Consider the following 21,395-nt stretch of genomic DNA (forward strand, 5'->3'; position numbering starts at 1 on the left):
AAGTTCAGGTCTTTACAACCCCCTCCTCGTCTCAGAGCCATCCATGCCTTTTACGTAAAAGTAACAGTCGGGGGAGCCAGGAATGGTAAATAGACCAGCCGTGGGGGAGGCCTGGGCAGCACAGCCCAGGGGGAGGGTCGTGTTCATCCGTTGGCTTCTGCCAGGGTTGGGCAAGGTTTCAGGGCTGCCCCACAAAGCATCTGGCCTGGGGTTTGGGTACCTTCTGGGAGAAGAGTTAGTCATCCTGCTCCACTCCCCTTGAGAGAGCCCCAGAAATGGCTGTGGTGCAGGACTCTCCTGGCCACCCTGACCTGGGAGGAACCACAGCACCTTCTCCTCTGCCCACCCAGTGTGGACACTTGCCCTCTATGTTAGAGAAGGCTGCATCCTTGGCCACCACAGCCCCACGGGTTCCCCAAGCTCTGCAGCCATCGGGCTCCTACAGGGAGGGGCAGAGTTTCTGGACCCTGGGATGAGCCCTTGTGAGGCCCGTAAGGCTTCAGTGAGGGTCTGGAAGCTGGGACTCCTGGGTCTGCACCTCAGTCTGCCGGGAGTCCCTCCTGCCGGCGGGCGATGATGTGCTTGTCTCAGCACTGTGGGGCCTAGCTTCCACGTGCAGACGATGACATGGGGTGTGCTCCCCTCTGGATCATGACCACAGGTTGTGGGGAGGTGGGTCCTCCACCCCCACAGGAGCCTGGATTGTGGTTCCTATTTCTAAAGGACTTTGGGCGGATCTGGGAAGGATGACGGCCAGGCTCTGAGTGGCAGACTGGGGTGACCTTAGGGTCGCAATGCTTGGACACACTGTCTCTAGGTTGGACCAGCGGCCTCAGTCTGTGCAGGAAAAGCTATCTCCTCCTGTCCGGGTTGTCCTCTGTCTTCTCCCGTTTTGGCTTTTCAAAGGTTGGTTGCTCTGGTCTCGGAATGGGATGCTGTGAACTCTGATAGGAAAGCCCAGTGCAGGCCTCTCTTTGTTCTGTAACTTTTGAGTTATCTGAGTGACGCTGTACCCTCAATTTGAGGATGGGCAGACATCCCTGGGTGTCCCAGGGCCAACATGGCCACTTGCTACATCTCAGGGCGGCGGTAGGGGGGCGGGTGTGAATCTGATGGTTTAGTTGTGGTTGAAGTGTTTTGGAAATAACTAAGATACTGGTTTTCATTGACAGTCTTTCCTACTTATCCTATTCATACTCATCACAGAGGTTCTTGGACAAAGAAATAAAGATTTGGGTGAAAACAAGAATGTCCTTCATTTAAAGAAAAGATGTTAAGCCCAGGAGATGTATGTGCGTGTGCTGGGCGGCCCCCAGCAGTGCTCACCTGGGGCCTCGTGAACTCCTCAGTCCTGCGGGGGGCTCCTGACCAAGGGTGGATGTGGTCTGTTCCAGGGAGAAGTGGGGGTCCCGACATACCCTCTGCTGAGTGACTTATTTCCTATTAAAAAGTGTTTAGCATCCGAATCAAAGAAAGTGAGCACTGGTTTCACTGCTGGAAAGAGGGGCTTGCTGCTCCGGCTCTCCTGGCAAGCCAACCACCAGGGCCAGGCCTGAACAATGTTGAGCCTCCATGAGAGTTGAAGCCGAAACGTCAGGTCAGGAGCTGACCCAGTGGGATGGGACCTGAGCTGGCCTTTCTCCCTCAGGCTGCAAGTTACTTTTCCCACTCTGCACAGGAGAAAAGGGCAAGAGATTGCAGAAGTGGCCGCAGTGTGCCAGGGAGGGCATCCAGGGCAGGTGTGGCCCCACCAATTGTGCGAGAGTTGGGCTCGGCCAGCGCCGGGAGGGTGGGGTCGCTTGTGTCCACCTTGAGGCTGGCTTTGCCGCTCACAGCCTGGTGCCTTCGCTGTGCCAGGCCTCTGCCTTCTTACCGGGTGGGCAGGTGCAACTGATGCCTCGACCCACGCAGTGGTGCCCGGGCCTCAGGGAAGCCTGGGAGAAGGAGGGTCTTGGGGTTTGGGGAGGCTTGGAAGGTGCTCAGCAGCAACAGATGGCAGAACCAGGCATCAGCACGAGTAGGCAGGAAGGACGTAGTGTGCCATCCCCAGGGGCCGCAGAGCAGGGTGTTGTTGCAGGGGCCACAGGTCTGTTACTGGAGGGATGGGAGATTTACAGAAATCTCCACAGCTGTCCACCCCATCTCAGGGCTGGTCCAGAGCAAAACACCAGTCTGTTTGTTCCCCTTTGAGTTATAACTGGAAGCGCCTTGAAGGGTCTTGGGATCCATGCTGGTTCTCAGTCTGGATCTTTAATCCTGGAGCCACTTCGCTTCCCTGTTCTCCCCTCCAACATGGTCTTCACACGAGAGTGGGACCAAGCTGCCCAGTCCCCACCAGCCCTCAGCCCCCAGGTAGCACCAACTCCCAGGCACCTTGTGGGCTTGCACTGTGGGGCCTTGGGTGGGCCTTATGGGCTTGTGCTGAGGGTTTTCTCATGCAGTCTAGGGAAGTGGTCCCCATTGCCAGTCCCCTAATTGGTGGCATCTCTGCCCTGCCCACTGGGTACTGGCTCATTTGCCTTCTGAAGTCACAGCATCTCAGGGCCTCCCACACCTTCTAGAGGTTTTCACAGGCAGGAGGAGTATGGGAACACTTCTGCTCATCCCTGAGACTAGGGGACCAAGGACCTAAGACTTTAGTGATGTGAGTCCCCAGTGACGCAGCATCTTCCAGAAACCAAGCCAGTCACACCAAACTCTGGGCCCTGGCAGTGCTCAGCCTGGAAAGGAGGGGCTGGGGTGGAGTGGGATGGGCAGCAGGTGGGGGCAGCAAGATTTTATCCCCTAGCATGTGTACCATCTGAGACACGTCGACAAATTACAAAGCAGTAAAGCAGATGAGATGGAATAGCAGATTGAGGCCAGGCAGGGGAGAATACCAGTGAACCAGACATCAGTCAGACTTCAGGCTGGAGACTCCTGGTGGCCCCGGGGAAGAGGGAGACATCCTCAGTCCGCATCCAGCCCATCTCGGGGTCTCCTCGGACGCACTGACATGTAAATACCAGTTTCTTATCTTGATCTTGAGTTTCAGGAGAAGTGTAGTGCCCCCACTCCTCCCCGGAAGAGACCCTCCAAGCTTCTACCATCCCAGCGCCCCCCGCCCCCCAGTTCCCCCTCTGAAACTGTTCACCCCTGGGGGCCTGAACCTCCCCTGCTGGCCAGCACACCGTGCCCTGCAGAGTAGTGGGAAGGGTCTGGACGAGGGTGGATGGCTGTGCTGTCTCCTGCAGATCTGTGGCCCCACCTTGATGTTCCTTCCATCTCAGCAACTTTGAGGCCAAGCAGATCCCACTGGAGCTGGGGGTGCAGGTCAGCTCCCTTTCCTGACGCCATCAGGGACACCACTCCCACCTGCAGCTTGGGGGTCATGGCTACTACCCTCCATCCCAGTGGACCCAGGAGGCAGGGGCTTGGAATCTTGCTGTGGCCACACATCTGGCCAAGTGCCCAGCTTGAGCCCCTTGCCCCTGCCAGCTGTCCCTGGGTTTCCCAGACATGGGGGGCACTTACCCATCTCCTCTCATTCCCCTTGATGAAGAACAGACAACTGGGGGGCACTCAGGAAGAACCTCATTCCTGAAAAATTCTGGTGAACAGGGAGGAGGAGGAGGTAGGGGAGAGGAAGGGGAGGTGGGTGGACACTGTCCAAGGTCTGTGCACACCCAGGGTGGGTCCTGGACCAAGACCTCCTTCCCAGGAAAAAGGGGGCCATGTGCTTATACCTGCTGCCTGCTCCTAGAGTCCCCGGCCCCCCAACGCCCTCCCTGCCCACCCCACGTAGCCAAACCTCCCCTTCTCCCTGCCTGCCCTGTAGGGACTCCGAGGCACTAGCAGAGTTTGTGGGGTGAGGGGGATGTGGCAGGGAGGTAGGGGCCAAGCAGTGGGTATTGTAAGGTGAGTGCAGAGAAAAAGAGAGTGAGTGGGATAGTCAGGCAAGAAAAGGAAATTTATTAGAGGGAAAAGGGAGGGTGACTGGCTCTTAAGGAGAACCAGTGTTCTCTCTTTCTGACGGAGTCCTTCTTTTACCCCACCAGTGAAAAATTCTCTGAAGGGATGGTCACGTAGCCAGAGGTCTGGAATCTGGTGGTCTCGCAGCTTTGAGAAGATAGGCGCCAGTGAGATAACAGGATGCTGTTTGGGCAATTTGGTCAGTCTCACGGATCACTGTGATTTATTCTTTGTTTGCGAGGTTGGCATAACGAGCCGTCTTGTCAATGAGACCCTGTGTGGGCCCTATCACGTGTTCTCCTGTGCCTGTGTCTCTATGAGGACAGTGCGAAGTGGGGGTGGGGTCGCTGTTTCCTGGGGACCCCTGCCCTCCATGCCCACCAGCTCCTCGGAACCCTCACTGAGGCCTTGCATCCAGGGTGCATGGGTCTTGCCTCCTGGGGCCAGGCTTCCGGCACAGACCCCTCAGAGGGGGATCCGGACCCCTCAGCCGGGTTCAGGACCTGCCCATGAGACCCTAGCTGGTGCCTCAACGTCACTGTCAGCCCAGGTGACCCTCCCACACCCATCACGGGTGGGCACATGGGCTCACGTCACTCCTTCAGCACCTCCCACATCTCTGTAATCACTCATGCAGCAGGACCACCTCCTGGCCGCGTCTCCCGGGCTTCAGCTGCCCACTGCCCAGCCTGGCGTATCGTGGGGCACACACGGTCCATCCTAGCTCGGCCCAGCTGCCGCAGCTTGGGGAAGACACAGGATGAGGGCAGGAGTAGGGAACATTGGGAGGCCAAGGGCAGAAATGGAGGTTCCCCATCCCCCATCAGGCCCCAGGCCTGGCCTCGACTCGTCACGGCCTTGGGGAAGAATCTTGGCATGGGGTAGCCAACTCTGATGCCCAGGCAGCCTCGGCATTTCACACTGACACACAGTTTTGGGTTGAGATCAGGCTCTGGCTTTCAATCACACTGTGGGGTGCCTCAGGCCATGAAGGGCAAAGGGAGGTGGACCCACTGAGCTGAGGATGGGTGCTCCCGGCTCCTGTGGGTCCTGCGTGGCCTGGTTCCTCAGCTGTGAATGGGAATAAAGAGAATTTTGTAAAAAAAAAAAAAAAAAAGATGACCCAATGGTGAGTTCGCTGAGGGGCCCTCCTGGGGGGGCCAGGGAATTTGCACATGGAGGAAGGGCAGCGGGGGTGGACTGGAGTTCCTGGGCCGCCGAACACCCGGCTGCCTCCTGGCTCTGATCCTGCTCAGCACTCATGCCCACCAGGCCTCCATCTCCACAGCTCCAGGAGGGGAAAGGTGGCAGGACAGAGCTATCCAACCTGGGGGCCTGCCCTGGGCAGCTCAGGGGATGGGGCTGAGCTTTTCCCAGGAGAACCCCCCACCCCACCCCCTGCGTGGGGTTGGGCCCTCGGCCAGCCTGGGAAAGGCAGGAGTCTGGTGCTCTTGGCTGCTAGCCGTTGGCAACCTCTCGGTCTTCCTGCTCAGAACGTCATCTGTCTGGAATTTCAATGGAAAAACCTGCTCCTGCAGGTGGCCCCAGGGCTCTCAGATTCCCAGTTTGGTGGTCTGTGGGTATATAGGGCCCAGGCTAGACTCTGGCCATCCCCACCCCCTGCCTGGCGTTGGGGCTCCCACCTTCTGCTGGCTGAGCTCCCTCCTCTCTCTTGCCTGGTGGGTATGTAAGTGGAGGTGCCTGTGAGCTGAGGGCTTTCTCCAAGACAGAAAGGAGCCCCAGCATCCTGCCCCCGAAGCTTGGCCCTTCAGGTGGGTGTGTTCAGGTGTGGAATCAGGTCAGAGTTCAGGTCTCTACAAATTGGCTGGGCCACCCTACCAGGCAGGGCCACTGTACTGCCCACCCCCGAACTCCATTTGATAAGGATGGTCTACAAAAGCAGAGAGAGCTCCCTGGGCAGGTAAACAGCGGTGTCTACTGGTTGTAGGTCCAATCCAATTCCCAAAGAATGAGCTCCTGAAAAAATTAGAGGAGCAGCGGAAACTTTGGACTGTGTGTGTTTCTTTGTTGATGAGAAATTTACACCAAGTGCGGCAGTCTTGGGCGTGCAGCCCAGTAACTCGAGCACTCTGTACTGGTGCGAGAGCTGGGCTCTCTCCACCTCCCACCCCTGGGGACCCACGGGAGATTGGAGGGAGGGACTCAGGGCACAAGTTTGTGGACCGGGACAGGCCACTCTCCTGGGTCTGAAAAAGCCCGCGGGTCAGCAACCAAATCCTGGCCAAGGCTGAGCCTCTTGGAAACTGTCCGGCCTGCGGGGCAGGAATGTGCCTGCACCTGGTAAATCCATCACCCGAGCCTCCACCACTAGGCTCCTGGATGCCCCTGCCTCCTGCAAGCTTGGCTGTGAACTCGGCTGTGAACTCATCCGCCCCTGGTTCCTTCCCCCTCCACCATCTCCAGGAAGACAGGCGACAGAATATGAGAGGGCAGCAGGTCCCTAGTAGAGGGACACAGATCCATTCATAATTCGTTCCCCAGTGGGTGCCAGCCACCACTGTCCTAGTCACAGGCCCCATGCCTGCCTGATCACTGTCCCCGCTCCTTGTTTTCGCTATAGGAACTGAGGGGAGTGCGGTGGGAAAACTCAGGGAAGAGGGTGCAGGGGGTGAGGATGGGATGGGGAGATATGTCCATAGGCCTGGCACTGATGCAGTTGGGCACCCAGTCCCCATGGCTCTGTGCCCAAGGTCTTCTAGAGGAGCTTCACGCACCAACCCTAGCAAAGACCTCGCCATCCAGCCCGTACCCTATTAACCCAGATTCATGGGAGCCCTGCTGGAACAAAATCCATATTCACAAAACATTCCATTGGAGCACAGTTAGTGTCTCAGAGAGGGATTCCAGCAATCTTCTCTGAAAAGAAATTCGTTCCCCCGATGCAGGGTCGGGGCTGGGGGTGGCCCTGGGCAGTGGTCAGGGACCCAAGTCAGTGCAGTGGTGCTTTGTAAGCTGTCCCGAGCACCGTGGGCTGAGCCTGGCCTTGGCGTTTTGCCTCCTCATCTGCAAGTCTGGAGGTTGGGTGGCTGGCATTTAAATGCCGAGACCTCATCCATCACCCTGAGTGACCTTCAGCCTGAATGCTCATCCATCAGACAGTTGACAGCCTGCTCATCCCCACTGCCCTGGAGTCCCGGGCTGGACACAGACAGCAGGTCCTCTTAGCTCCTGACATCCTGTCTCTGTGGGAGAGGAGCACCCGCTGCACCTCCCAGCCTCCCTACTCACTTCCCGCCCCCTCCCACTCCTCTCTCCCCCATCCCCTCCTCCTCCTCCTCTCTTCCCCCATCCCTCCCCTTTGCTCCTCCCTCCCTCCTTCCTTTTCCACACCCCCTTCTGGCCCCTCTGCCCAGCAAGGCGGTAGCCCCAGGTGAGACCTCCACCTGCTTGCAGGAGCTCAGTTTGGGTCTGATGCTTGTAGAGTGGAGAGGGACACTGTCACCGTTTTCTGGAGTGATGGCCCGTGTCCTGCTCCCTCCCTCCCCGGTTGCGTAAAGCTACTCCGTGCACAGCCTGGTGGTCCCCTGCTCAGGAGGAGCAGAGGCTGTCATCCAGCACATCCAGTGCAGACTGTTGGGTCACTGGGAACCCTGACAATGGAGGAAGGATGCCTGAGCAGAGGCCCAGGCCAGTGGCACCTGTGGGGGCCTGAGATTCTGGGGCAGGCAGGGAAGGGGCAGGAGGCAGGCAGGGAGCAGCCCACCCCAGGGAGGGCCCTGCAGGACAAGGCTTCCCACCAGAGGCCCCAGGGCTTATCAGGCTCCAACTGTGGTTGGGGTGTGTGGGGGTTAAGGTCAGAGGGCCCCAGCGCCCAGGGTTGAACATCCCTTTGGGGCTTCCCTGGCTCTGTTCCCTATGATCTGCTCCCGTGGCATCCACACTGCCTGCCATGGTGTCCACACTGCCAGATCTCCGGCAAAGCCCTGTGGTCTTAAGCTCCAGATAACACAAGGCAATTTGCAGAACAAACCCCGGGTTCGAAGCCCTCCTCCCTGCCTTTGAACTGTTGGAAAATGCTCAGCACTTGGAGAAGCCCCCGCCTCCCAGCAGGATGTGAAGCCTGTGGATGTGCCTGGGCAGTGTCTTCCTGGGGACAGAGGATAAGAGAGCTGGTCAGGGCTTTCCCCAGGTGGTGGGGGTAGGGTGGTGACTTATCCAGTGCCTTTCTGGGGACATGGGAAACTGGTCATAAGGGTTCAGATGACCTGTAGAACCAGAACAATCCACAGTGAAGGTGGCCATGACAATGTCCCCTTCTCCTGAGGGGCCCTGCCGGCTGCCCCTCCCTCGGTACACGTTACCAGGTGGGGACGCCCCAGGTTCCTGGGACAGAGCTGGAGGTAAGGAAGCCTGGACTCACTCCTGTTGGAAGCCAAGGTGATGCGGATGGGAAGGAGGGTACCCCTGCCCCCACCAGCCTGCCACCAACCATTGAGCAAGGCCTAGGGCCCCAGCCCTGCAGACGCATGACTCTGAGAGACAGTCACCGTCACAGGGCCACCTGTTTCTAATCCGAGTTTACCCAGAACAGCTGCTCTTTTGTCATAAAACGGTGCCTGCCCAGAGCGAGGGCAGGGTGGGCAGGATGGAGAAGCCAAGAGGCCAGGAGCCCTCACGCAGGGCAGCTGGAGGAGTGGCGGACGCACTGCCACATGGGCGGTCACGGTGGCCCTGTTCATTTACGGAAAATGTGGAAGCCCCTCAAATGCCCACAACCAACACGTGTTCATCCACGGGGGCACATTCAGCTCTGCCCACGCTACAAAAGGGCGTCTGTTCCCGGAACATGGTGGGTGGGGCTCCTCCAGGCCCTTAAAGGTCTTCCAGCAAAAACGGAGGTTTCTGGGAAAGAAGGAATTCTGCCCCAAGGCTGCAGTGTCTTCTCCCTGAGTTTCCAGCCCGCCAGCCTGCTGCCCCACCCACCAATGGATCCCAGACATGCCAGTCCCTTAATCACTATGCCAATTCCTTCAAAGAACATTTTAATATTTATACGTCTGTCCTATTGGTTGATTTCTTTGGAGCTCCCTGCCTGACAGGACAGAGGAGCCTGGCAGGCTCTACAGTCCAGTGGGGTCACAAAGAGTCAGACGCGACTGAGCACTCACACCCGGCCTGACAGATGCCCCGAGACTGAACTGTGATGTTGGTTACATGACTCTGTCCTTTCACTGAAAATCATTACTTGTACTTTCAGTGGGTGAGTTTTATGGTATGAAACTGCCCCAATAAAGCTGTAGCATTTGAACAGGAGCCCTGACCTGCTATTCTAGAGCCCTGTTCTAGCCACACACAAGCTCGTCCCAGTTGGCCCCTCACCCCAGGTCTCTCTGCTCTCTGGCTTGCCAAGGGCCAGGCACCGTGCCTGATGGGCTGATGACTGTGGGTCTTGAGCCAGACTAGACCTCCATAAATCACTGGTCCCGAACTGGTGGGTCCTGGGGGCCTGTGGTGAGGGGAGAGGGAGGGGCTGTGGGCGGTGGATCCAGGGAAGTTGGCCAAGCAGTGGTAGGCCAATAGGAGTCTCCACGTGGCTGTGTGCATGAGTACACAGGCGTGAGAGCCTGCTGGACATTTTTAAGCACGCTGAAACACTCAGGGTGTTACCATGAGGCTCCCCAGAGGTTGGCAGGAGGGTGGAGGCACTTCTAAGTGGGAGGTGGGAAGACAGCCCCCGCAGCTGTCCCAGGCCTGGCAGTAGAAGCTCTGCCGGCCCACCTGGGAGCATTAACCAGGGTACTCAGGTCTTAAATTTGGGGCCAAAAATGTAAGTTCTTCAGCATCACACCAAGAAATAGTGCAAAGAGCACCTTCACATGGGCAGATGGGGATTGCAGGGACACTCAGGGTAGGGGAGGGTCTCTGTTTTCCAAGTTTGGGGCCTTCTGGGTGCATCCTGGAATCAGAATTCAGGAGGCAGAGACATGGGGCCTTGATCAAGGTACAAATTTTGGGCTGTTTTCTTCCCAAAACATTGGGGGTCCCAAGTGGGGCCAGTAGCCTCACACTCCATACTTAGGGGCCAGATCTCCACCGGCCCACACATTAGGATCCAGTCAAGGCCTTGAGTCTGATGTGTGTGCAGCCATGGCTGGGGCCCAGATGTGGGATGTGAATTAGGGGCACAGTGTGGAGTGAACTGGTCCCCAGAGAGTGGGATAGGGGTTGGGGTAGGTCCAAAACCTTTCCCGTGGGTGGGCTCTCTGTGGGCAGGGCCTGATGGTCTTGGTGTCCATAGGAGGTCCGACTGGGATGCTGTACACAGGAGGCATGAGATAATCCCCTACATGCGTTGTATATGATCCACTCCCCACCGTCCCCCCAAGGTCTGGGGAGGAAGAGGCAGGTGAGGTGCAAATGGGAGGGCAATTCTGGCTCATGGTTTTAGTTTGGGCTCCAAGTTCCTGCCCTGGAGTGATGTCCCAGCCGCCCGTCTTCCCTGAGCAGGTTGAGGCTGGTGGCTCCCTGCCTCACTCGCCCCAGGGTCTCAGGCCCCACACCCAGGGCCTGGCTCAGGCCGGATGGCACCCACCCACCATGCCAGGAAGGCCGAATGGCCAGACATGTCCCCTCCCTGGTCAGGCAGACGGGCTCCGCCAGGTGCAGGAGGACGTCCTGGGGGTCCTGCCTCCCTTGACACCCCACCCATACTGCTGTGGCAGACGAGGCTCAGGGAGCTCAGCGTTTATTGTTCCAGGTGCTGAAGCTGTGAGGGATGGAACCACATGGCAGTTGGGAGAAAGGGGTGCCACTGGGGCCACGCTTGTGCCAGGAGGAGGGTCCCATGCAGGCAGCTTGTGTGGCGACATAGTGTCACTGCCACAGTGTACCCTGTCATAGGTCAGGTACCCACTCAGGTCTGCAGGGGGCCGGTGAAGACTCCACTCACCACGGTCTTCAGGAGCTGGCCCTGGGCCCGAGCCTCCTTCAGACCCTCACAGATGGACAGGGTTGGGGGCACTTGGTGTTATGAGGAAAGTAGCTGCGCTGATGGAGCTGAAGTGAGTGAGGGGTGAGGGAGAGCCAGGAGCTTTCTGGAAGAGGACTGGGGAAGGGCGGCAGACAGTGGGGAGGATGGTCTAGGAGGGACCTGGGCTCCAGGGGCCACTCCCCACGGCCTACCCCCAGGGCCCACACGGAGGCTGGGGATGCTCAGACGCAGAGACTCCCACGGGTCGCCTGGGACAGCGCGATGGTCTCAGTGGCCTGCTGGCTGCTGGAGGACATGGAGCGACCCGAGCCGTGCTGGCAGCGAGTGTGGCCCTGTGGGAAGCTGCGGACTCCCATAGGCCCACTGGTGCCCCTGCTGTGGAGCGAGCGTTGGCGGTAGTCACGGTAGTTCTTGGTGAGCAGTGTGTAGAGGAAGGGGTTCACGCAGCTGTTGCCGTAGGTGAGGCAGGTGGTCAGGTAGTTGACGATGCGGGCGGAGCGGGGTGCGAGCGGGGGCGCCCCACGGTACTGGGCAAGAAGCTGCCACAGCCAGAAGGGCAGGAAGCAGGCCCAGAAGAGCAGCACGATGCCCAGGATGAGATAGAGCACCCTGGGGTTGGGCAGCCGCCGCGTCTGCGTGAAGGAGGCCCGCTGCGACAGCCAGTAGGCCCTGGCCAGGCGGACGTAAAGCAGCCCGATGACCACGCCAGGCCCCACGATGCTGGTCCCGAAGAGCAGCGTCAGGTAGGCGCGGTGGGTGCGCTGGCCCCAGGCCGGCAGGCAGAGGCTCTTGTGGCCCCTGCGGACCAGCCGGATGGCCAGCATCATGGGCAGTGCCAGCAGGAGTGCCAGCAGCCACGTGCCCAGCGCCAAGACCTTGCGGTAGCCCTTGGAACGTTGCACCATGTCCAGTGGCCTCACCACAGCGGCGTAGCGCTCCTTGCTCATGAGGGTCAGGGTGAAGATGCTGGCGTGCATGGTCAGGAAGTCCAGGCTGAAGAGGACGCGGCAGCCCACGTCGCCGAAGTGCCACCTCTTGGTGAGGTAGGTAGCTACAATGAAGGGGATGCTGAGCAGGTAGAGGAGGTCCGCCAGCGCCAGGTTGATGACATAGACGTACATGGATGCAGAGGCATGCAGGAAGCGGCACATGACTGTCAGCGTGTACACGTTGCCTGCCATGCCCACCACGCCCATGGCCGAGAGCATCACACCGATGGTGCCCGTGGCCACCAGGTCCTCCAGGGAGCTGGGCTCTGTTGGGCTAGCCAACGAACTGTTGAGGGATGCATTGGGGGCACCAGGCAGCTCGGGCATGGCGCTACCCATCGTAGCCGGCACTGGGAACCTGCCTGATGGCTCTGGGCTCAGCGCCATCTCTGCCACCTCACACTGGGCTTGGAGCTGGGGCCTGCTGCTCCTTTAGGTAGAGAGAGGACATCTGTGGGCAACAAGCTTGTCCTGCGGGAGAGGATGCTCATTAAAGATGCAGGTCAGGCACCCCTTCCCACTCCCAAGAGGCCATAAGAGGCCACAGTTCCCACCAGGCTGGGAGGCCTGCAGAGGGACAAGGCTCACCAACTGTGATGCCCCCTTGGGGACTCTCTGTGCACAACTCTAACACTCTGCCTCAGTTCCCCAGCTATCCAGGGGGACCAGAGAACCACACAGACCAGTTGCCCCCCATGCATGCCCCAGTAGCGTTCCCACCCTGCGCCACAGTGCAAGTTCAAAGGCCTCTCAGCTGGCTGGCCTTTCCTGAAAATCAGAGCACAGCAGGCATGAACCAGGATGGTTCACTCCTGGATGAACCAGGAGTCCTCACTAGGCCTCCTCACTTCCTTATCCGTGAAGGGCAGGGAAGCCCGGCTGACCCCTGTGTTTTCCTCTCCATTTAGTTCTCCTGTATGTTTTTAAAAATGCATTTTGTTCAGATTGCAAAAGTAATATCTGCCGACTTTAAAGTTCAAATAGGAAAATATGTTAGATAAAGAGGGGAAAGCCCTCATAATCTTCCTTTATTCACATGGGGGAAATAAACCTGATTCCTATCTCCCACCACACGAGAAAACATTTCAAGGTGGACTGTGTACCCGTATGTAATAGATTAAATCAATTAATTAATCAAGCTCTGGAAGAAATATAGGAGAATATCTGCATGACCATGGGTAAACAAAGATTTATCAAAAAAAAAAAAAAGCAAAAAATACCTGCAGTAAAAGACCCACCAATTGAATTTCATGAAAACTAAGAACTTCACTGAGAGAGTAAAAGATGTAAACCATGGACTGGGAAAATTATCAGAGGACACATTAGGCAAAGAACTAGTAATCAAAATACGTGAAAGAACTACAAATCAATAAAGACCAATGACTCAACTGAAAGAAAAAAAAAAGACAAAATTTGAACAGGAAACTCGTAAAACTGCTGGGAGGACATGAAGGAAATGAACTCCTGAACTGCTAGTGGAGGACAAGAACAGTGCAGCCGCCTGTGGCAAACAATCAGGCACCCTCAGTAAAGTTGGACACATGTCTGTCCTCTCATCCAGCAATTCTACTCTTAGATTTATTCAAAGAAAGTGCAAATGGCCGCAAAAAGCAAGAGTGAGAACGTTCACAGCAGTCAGAAGCTAGAAACCACCCAAACGTCCATGAACGGTAGTGTGGATAAAGAATCTGTGACCACCCCCGACCCCGTAAAAATGCTCCAAGGCGATGAAGAAAATGAAATTATTGAACAGTCAACAACTTGATGAAACTCAAATATGCTCTGTTGAGTGGGGTGGGGGTGGGGGGAGAAACAGAAGCCACACACAAAGAGTACACACTGTGTAATTCCCTTCACCTGAATGAAGCTGGGGAAAAGGAAATCTCTATGAGTGGTTGAAGAGGGTGTCAATTGGCAGGGGGCACCAGAGAGCACTCCGGGGAATGGACTTTTGCTCTGTCCTCATGTGGCGCTGGTTCACAGGTGTTCTGGTGGCTCAGGTGGTAAAGAATCTGCCTGCAATGCAGGAGACCTGGATTTGATCCCTGGGTTGGGAAGATCCCCTGAAGGAGGGCATGGCAACCCACTCCAGTATTCTCCCCATGGACAGAGGAATCTGGCGGGCTATGCAGTCCTTGGGGTCCCAAAGAGTCATACAGGACTTAGCGACTACGGACATGTAAAAACTCCTCGAGTTGCACACTCATGACCCGTGCTTACTGTGTGAAAATTACCCTCGTGAGAAAAAAAAAGACCTAAAACTTGAATACTTGAATGAGAGGAGAGGCCCCTTTATCGCCCAGTCTCCCCACATCCAGGGATAATGTGGCCGGATAAAATTGGTTCCCGGTTTTTTCCCTCTACAGGTACAGCGTTCGCACTAACATGGATAAATTCGGGGCGTCCAACTGAGCCCTCGGTGCAGAAGGGCAAACTGGGTGCAGAGACGCTGCCCTAGGCCCCCTGCCCGTGGGACCTGGCCCAGCCTCGGGTCTGGCGAGGGGAGCTGGGGTCCTTCCTACCGGCCCGAGGCGCCCTCCGCGGCCGCAGCCCCCAGTGGGTCCGGGTTCCAGAGCCCTCCCGAAGGGGCTGCCGCGAACCCGGCGGAGGACCTCCCAGGAGGGACGCGAAACAGCCGCCGAGCCCACCGCGCACACCTCACCGCTTGCCACCCTCCGAAGCGCCGCGCATCTCCCGGGGGGCCGCTGGGAGGGCATCGTGGCCGAGAGATCCTGATCCTGCCGGGGATGGGGCGGGCCGGCGGGGAGGGCGCCCCGCCCCCGGGAGGGTCCCGGCCCCTTCTCCCGCCCAGCACCCTCGCGGTGCCTGCGCCCACCTCCGTCACCGGGCCGTCAGGTGTGGGCGCCGAGCCCCCCGGGGTCGTGCTCTGGACGGGCAGTTCGTCGCTCAGCGTCTCCAAACACTCGGCGCCGCACGGGAACCTTTCTGAGGGCTCTGCCCGGTAGGGGCGCGCAGAGGACGTGGGGGCTCTCAGAGGCGCGTGGTGGAGGGCAGCCCGCTCGCCGGTCTCGCCCGGAGAGCCGAGCTCCGCGCCCAGGCCCCTGTCGCTGCCGCCACCTGCCCGGCTGCCAGCTGGGAATGCGCGGCGGCCCTGCGCCCGGCCTGGATATTAATAACCCGGGGGAGGGGGGCGGCTGGAGAGGGGGCGAGGATGCGCTGCGGTGGGGGGGAGCCACGGAGGCCCGGGGAGGGGAGGGCAGCAGGGGCGGGAGCGGGGGGGCGGTGTGGCAAAGCGAGAGGGTGGCGCAACTGGGACCCCAGACGCATCCGTGGGGTGAAGCTCAGTCCAGCCTGGCTAGCTCCACTGCGGAGCGTCTCTGCTTCCCTTCGCCCTCTGCACTCCACCACCCCTCAGCTTCCCAGGCATTGAGCCTCGGACTCGAATTCAGATTATCAGTCAAGTCCTGGACCCTCCTCTGCACCTGGTGGGGACGCAGTGGGTGGAGGGTGTTTCTGAGAGACCCATGCGAGTCCAGGACCCAGTGTCATTAAAGACATTCATAATGTGCACTCGTCACTATTTTCAAAACCTTTTATCAATGCAAACCTTTTATAGTTCCCATTAAACAACTCCACATCCCACTCCCCCAGCCCAGATGACTCCATTTTCAGGGACTCTGGGGCCCTCCGCGGAGCACTGCTCTCCATTCCTCATTGGCCCTGAGCCTGGAGGCCCCGGCATAGGGGTGTGCCTGAGTCACCCCACTGCTACTCTCGGACAGGTGGACTCATAGGCAGGTCTTCCTCTCATCCTCCTGCCCTGTGGGCAGCTGATTCAGCCTGGTTGGCCTCATGGTGTTCAGGCTCATCTGCTGCCTTTGGTCCAAGCACCCTGTGACCAAGGGCAAGCCCAGGTCACAGAGAGAAGCTTCCAGGAACACCGCCAGGGTTAGCTGCTGGGGCCACTGAGCAGCCAGGCTTGACATACGCCCTCAAGGCTGCAGGCTGGGAAATATGGATGATCAAGAACAGCATCTTTTTAGGTGTTGGTCAGCTCCCTGCCCATCTCAGAGCAGCCTTGGTTTCATCTCCTGGTCATGACGTCCTGCACAGCCACAGGCCACACAACCCATGGCCTCCTCTCTGTTTGCACCACGAGGGAAGACAGACACCTATCCAGCTTGCATGTTAGACACACCCCATGGATGGTAGGGGAGGGGCTGGGCTGTCCTGAGTGTGAGTGACAGGAGCCAATGGAAGGAGAGGGAAATATTGTGAGACCTGAAGGTGCTGGTGGCTGATATGTCCTTTCAAGGGACGTCATCAGGGAGATTGTCTGAAACTCTTCCTCTATTGCACTGTGTCCTTAGCCTGGACCTGAGAGGACCCGAATGGCTCCAGTGGTTGGGGCCTGGGGCTTGAGGAGAGAGGGCCAGGATTCTGCAGGGAGCTGGTGCTGCTGTCCTCAGGTTAGTGGATCACATCCCTAAGATCTACTGTGTTCTTTGCAAACTAAGCTCTGCCTGTCTCTGATTCACTTTATGGACCATTAAATCATAATCATAAAGCTCCCCCTTTCCACAAATATGACTTTAAAGCTTTGCTCTGCATGTAACAGGGCTTCCCTGGTGGCTCAGATGGTAAGAAATCTTCCTGCAATGCACGAGACCCAGGTTTGATCCGTGGGTTGGGAAGATGTCTTGGAGAAGGGAATGGCTACCCACTCCAGTATTCTTGCCTGGCGAATTCCCTGGACAGAAGAGTCTGGCAAGTTACAGTCTATGGGGTCACAAAGAGTCGCACAACTGAGCCTGTCTCTGATTCACTTTATGGACCATTAAATCATAAATCTAGTCATAAAGCTCCCACTTTCCACAAATGTGACTTTAAAGCTTTGCTCTTCATATAATGGGTTCATTATATTTTGAAATGATTATTTTTCTGCAAGAACTCTTTTCCAACTGGATTACTAAATTAGGTGAAAAATGAGATGCAATAGGCTGAATCTGGCTTCATAAGGTCTCTTCACAGGTGCCCACCCAGCCTGACCACAGACTTGTCAGAGGCACATCTTGTCACTGTCCTGTCCCCCCAGCCCCTAAAAAAATGCCTTGGAAAGAGAAAAGGGAGGGAGTAGAACTGAGGGTGGGGGGAAAACAGGCCTCAATGCACCTGCAGGAGAGCAAAGACAGGAAGGAGTCCAGAGTTGGGCAGAAATGGCCCACATAGCCTCACCAGTCACTGACAGAGACTGTCTGGGGCCCAGCGGGGGGCTCCTGCCCCAGAAGGAGGTCCCAGAAGGGGCACACCTGCTTGGCCACCCCTCCCCCAGCCCAGGGCCCTTCTGCAGTCAGTAGCTAACTGTGTTTTCCAGATTCTTCCCTTGAAGCCGCTGTTAATGTTGTTACTTGATTTCAATTTCAGAAACAATTTCCCCAATCCTTGTCTCAAATACTCAAGATCTGAGACCCAGCTGGAGGGATGAGGATTGCAATCAAACCAATTAAAACCTGTCCAGGTCTCCAGCTGGAGACGGGCCCCTATAGACTAGCAGAGAGCCTCCAGCATCTGAGCAATCCAGGTGACTGAAGTGCATGAGAGTTCAGAGAGGTCCCGACTGTAAATATCCGGGTTCGGGAAAGCTGGATGCAGGGAGAGGGAGGAGAAATGTCAAGTACACACAACACTGTCTCTCTCATTATTGACACTGGGGCCCCTAGGGGAGCCCTGTGGCCCTTTTGCCTAGAGGAGAGGTGCTGCTGGTCCAATGCTTCTGCCTCCCAGGTCCCAGGGGGCCATTCAGGCTGGGTAGCCTGTGGAAAAGGGCCCCAATTCAGAATCCATGAAACTGTGTATTCTGAGTGAAAAGGCTGGATGCAGAGGCCCCGAGAGCCCTTCTGGGGATGGCAAAATGGGAGTTGGTGCAGAAGATGGGATAGAAACCGCAGGGCCTCCAGTTCTGTCCTGAAAGCAGGACAGCCAAGGCCACATCCTCACATTCTCCGTGGGCTCTAACTCCCGATTCTGTCCAGGTAGCAGAGTATAGAGGCACCACTCCCCTCAGCATGGCCATCACACTCCTTCCTGCCTCCTTGGGAAACCAGAAGTTCAGGGCCCCACCTTCATGAGGCCCTTCAGCCCCACCCCTGAAAACAGCAGTTGGGGTGGGGTGCCTGGGCCTCCAAACTAATGGAGGCACCTCTGCTGCAGCCAGAATCTAAGATAGGGGGTCCCTGTTCCTACCGGTCTCTCCTGGAGTATTTCAGTGCACACTCAGATAGACTTGAGGTTTAAAAATCTCCAGGACCATCATCACCATCAACTTTACCAGCAGCAGCAGCAGCACCACTATCAGCAGTGGCCATATTTTTACCTTCACTCAGTACATAACACACACCTGGGGGCTTCCTTCTAGCTCAAGTGACGGTATTTTTCCATATTTGCTTCCAATGGTTGTTTAAGGAAATAATGCATCCCCAGCCCTCCATGTTCCCATTCTCCAATCTCCCTCGAGGCACTGCTGTCCTGACTTTGTGGTGACTCCCAGACTTTGTTTTTGGTCATGTCTTTTCCATGTGCAATTCATAATGTGCTTTAACATTTTTTTAAATGAAACATACTGTACCTACCTTTTTGCACCTTTATTTTTTCTCTTAATCTGACAGATATGAGCTCACTCACCCTCTGAAAGGTTCTGTGGTGCTCCATGCCACACACCCCAACTAATCTGGCCTTTCCTAGGGTTGTTGATGTTGACCAGAGTCAGGCAGAGAGCCCTGGACCAGATACGGAGATGGCCAAGGACGTCTGGACTCCAGCTGCCTCAGTGTGGATCTGGGTGCCTTCCCTGGGCAGCTGCGTGGCCTCAGGGGAACTACCATCTCTCTGTGCCTCAGTTTCCTCATCTGTAAAAAGGGACTAAAAGTAGACTTTATCTCATCCGAGTGTTGAGAGATTTAAAGGAGTTTATGCTTATAAGTGCTGGTGGCTCAGTAACCACTGGTGGTCAAGACAATGATGGCAATGAAGATGAAGGTGACGCCACGGTCCCTGCCTTTAAGAGATGTTCTATCTAGTGAGGAGAGGAGCCACAGTCACCTTTCATGTGGCTGCCCAAGACAGAAGGACAGCTGCATCTGGGCTGTGTTTGGCTCCTGGCTGAGTGAGGGGAAGAGACAGACATCCCCTCTAACCACAGAGGGAGGCAGGTCCAGGAAGGGGTCCTGGAGGAGGGGGCTCTCTGTGCTGTGGGACTGCTAGGACGTGGCAGGAGGAAGTGATTCTCCTAAATCTTAGGGGTCCGTGTGGTATGACCTGCCAGGCACAAGGCTGAAGCCCCCAGAAGACAGAGATTAAAGCTGGAACAGGCCACAGTCTCAGCTCAAGGCAAGGAGTGGTCAACCGTCCCCTGGTACAGTGAGGTCCTGGGTGCCTGGACATCTGCCCTGTGCTACCGTGGCCTGTGCAGGTCAGGGTGTGGCCCATCAGCAGCCGCAGCACAAGGCCCAGAGGCCCCGAGGCCTGGGTCTTCAGAGGGTCACACTGCAGGGGAGGGGGTGCCTGCCTCCTTCACACCATGCTAGGGCCCCCACGGGAACATCTGGACCCTGTGTCACCTCCTCAGGTGCTAGCAGTGACTGTAGCCCAGCCCTCAGCTGGTGTGGGGTGCCTGAGGTTGGGGTAGTGAAGTCTCAGTCCCTAGTTGTCTTCCCTGCCTAACACAGATACTTCTAAAGAAGCCTCAGAAATGTTAGCAGATTTCTGTCTGTGGGTTGGGGCAGGGACCCCTTTCCTGAAAGCACACGCTTCACCCGTGTTGCCCCCAACCCAGAAATCGTTGCTGTGGCAGGACAATTTGTGGAGACACTTCATCCTTCCTGCAGTGTTTCCACCAAGGGCCCAGAGTCTGGGCACTGGAGACCACGGACCACCCCAGAAATAGAGGCTCCTGCAACACAAAGATGCCCCAGGTCCCAAGGGCAGGGGTTGACTTGGACCGGAGCAGGTCCCTCAGAGGTGGAAGGAGCCTCAGGCCAGGTTGTGGTCAGCAACAAGGATACACATCTTGATTGTGTCCATCAGGCTCCTTCCCAGCACAGAATAGCAGGAGATGTGGCCAGTCCTGTGCTCCTGCTTCCCTCAGAAATACCAGAAGCTCTGGGGTCATAGGTCCCCACCCCCACCTCACCTGCTGGGCAGCTGCTCTCAGGGTGGTTTGGAACAACCATGGCGTACATTGTACAACCCTCTCTGCGGCCCTTCCCAGAGCCAGGAATGCTGCCAGCACTGCAGTAGATGTTTCTGGAAGGGGCCTGCACCACAGACAGTGGGATGCCATGTGCCCTGTGCCATCTCCCCTCCCTTTGGACCCTAGCCTCTCTGTCCTATGCTCTTTCCAGGGCTCTCGGTCTAGTTCCTCACAGAGACACACACCGAGTCTGACCTTCCGGGGCCGGCACACCATCGACTGATCCAATACAGAATCCAGTTAAATTTGAATTGCTGATCAATGACAAATTACTTTTAATGCTATTTGGGACACCTGACAGGAATATCCCTCCATAGGCGCCCAGGCTGTGAATGCAATAAGCATAATTATTTGTGCTGCTGCTCTGGATTTGAGAGAAATCCCCGTGTAATTGTATTACAGTGGGAAGGCCAGAATTCCCACTAAAGACCAAAGCTGACTATAGCTGTTTTAATGGAAAGAGTGGATTAATTCACACTGGAGCAGCATGGCGGGGCAGGGCTGGGAGGGATTGTTGGCACTGTTCTTCACAGGTCCTCTGAAAAGAGAATGGACAATTATCCCTACTCTAGGCCAATGTTCTACATATTTCATATTTGATTTTTTTGAATTGCAGTGAAATTCACATAATGTAGTTAACTATTCAGTGGCTCGTAGTACATTCACAATATTGTGCAAGTATCACCTCCATCTAGTTCCAGAATATTTTCATCACCTCAGAAGGAGACCCTATACCCACTAAGCAATTATTTCCTCCTCCCCCTTTCCCTCAGTCTCTGGCAACCATTTGTTGCTATTGTTTCCATGGATTTGCCTATTCTGAATATTTCACATAAATGAAATTATACTACACAAACTCTTTTGTGACAACTCCATTCACTTATCACAGTTTTCAAGATTTATCCATGATGCAGCATCAGAACTTCACTCCTTTTCATTTTTGCTTTAGTCACTTCAGTCCTGTCCTACTCTTTTGCAACCCCGTGGACTATAGCCTGCCAGGTTCTTCTGTCCATGGGATTTCCCAGGCAAGAATACTGGAGTGGGTAGCCATTTCCTCTCTAGGGGATCTTCCCAACCCAAGGATTGAATCTGTGTCTCCTGCATTGGCAGGTGGATTCTTTACCACTGAACCAACATGGAAGCCTCATTCTTTTTATGGCTGAATAGTAATACCCCACTGTATGGCTAGATCACAGTTTGTTTATCCATTTGTCAGTTGATGAACTTTTGGGTTGTTTCCACCTTTAGGGTATTGTGAATAATGCTGCTATAAGCATACGGGTATATGTTT

General features: G+C 56.3%; 1 protein-coding gene across 1 annotated transcript; it reads right to left on the reverse strand.

Moving 5' to 3' along the window:
* Positions 1 to 11,124: 11,124 nt before the first annotated feature.
* UTS2R (urotensin 2 receptor) lies at positions 11,125 to 12,339 on the reverse strand. The gene has a single exon (XM_055397807.2). The coding sequence runs from the start codon at positions 12,277 to 12,279 to the stop codon at positions 11,125 to 11,127; it is 1,155 nt and encodes a 384-aa protein (XP_055253782.1). The 5' UTR covers positions 12,280 to 12,339.
* Positions 12,340 to 21,395: the final 9,056 nt, after the last annotated feature.

This window comes from Moschus berezovskii, chromosome 20 (genome assembly GCF_049115385.1).
Source record: "Moschus berezovskii isolate FMDL1 chromosome 20, NW_MosBer_1.0, whole genome shotgun sequence".
NCBI lineage: Eukaryota > Metazoa > Chordata > Mammalia > Artiodactyla > Moschidae > Moschus > Moschus berezovskii.

Excerpts from the sequence above, each read along its gene's own strand:
- UTS2R (XM_055397807.2), bottom strand. The coding sequence starts at position 12,279 with ATGGCGCTGAGCCCAGAGCCATCAGGCAGGTTCCCAGTGCCGGCTACG.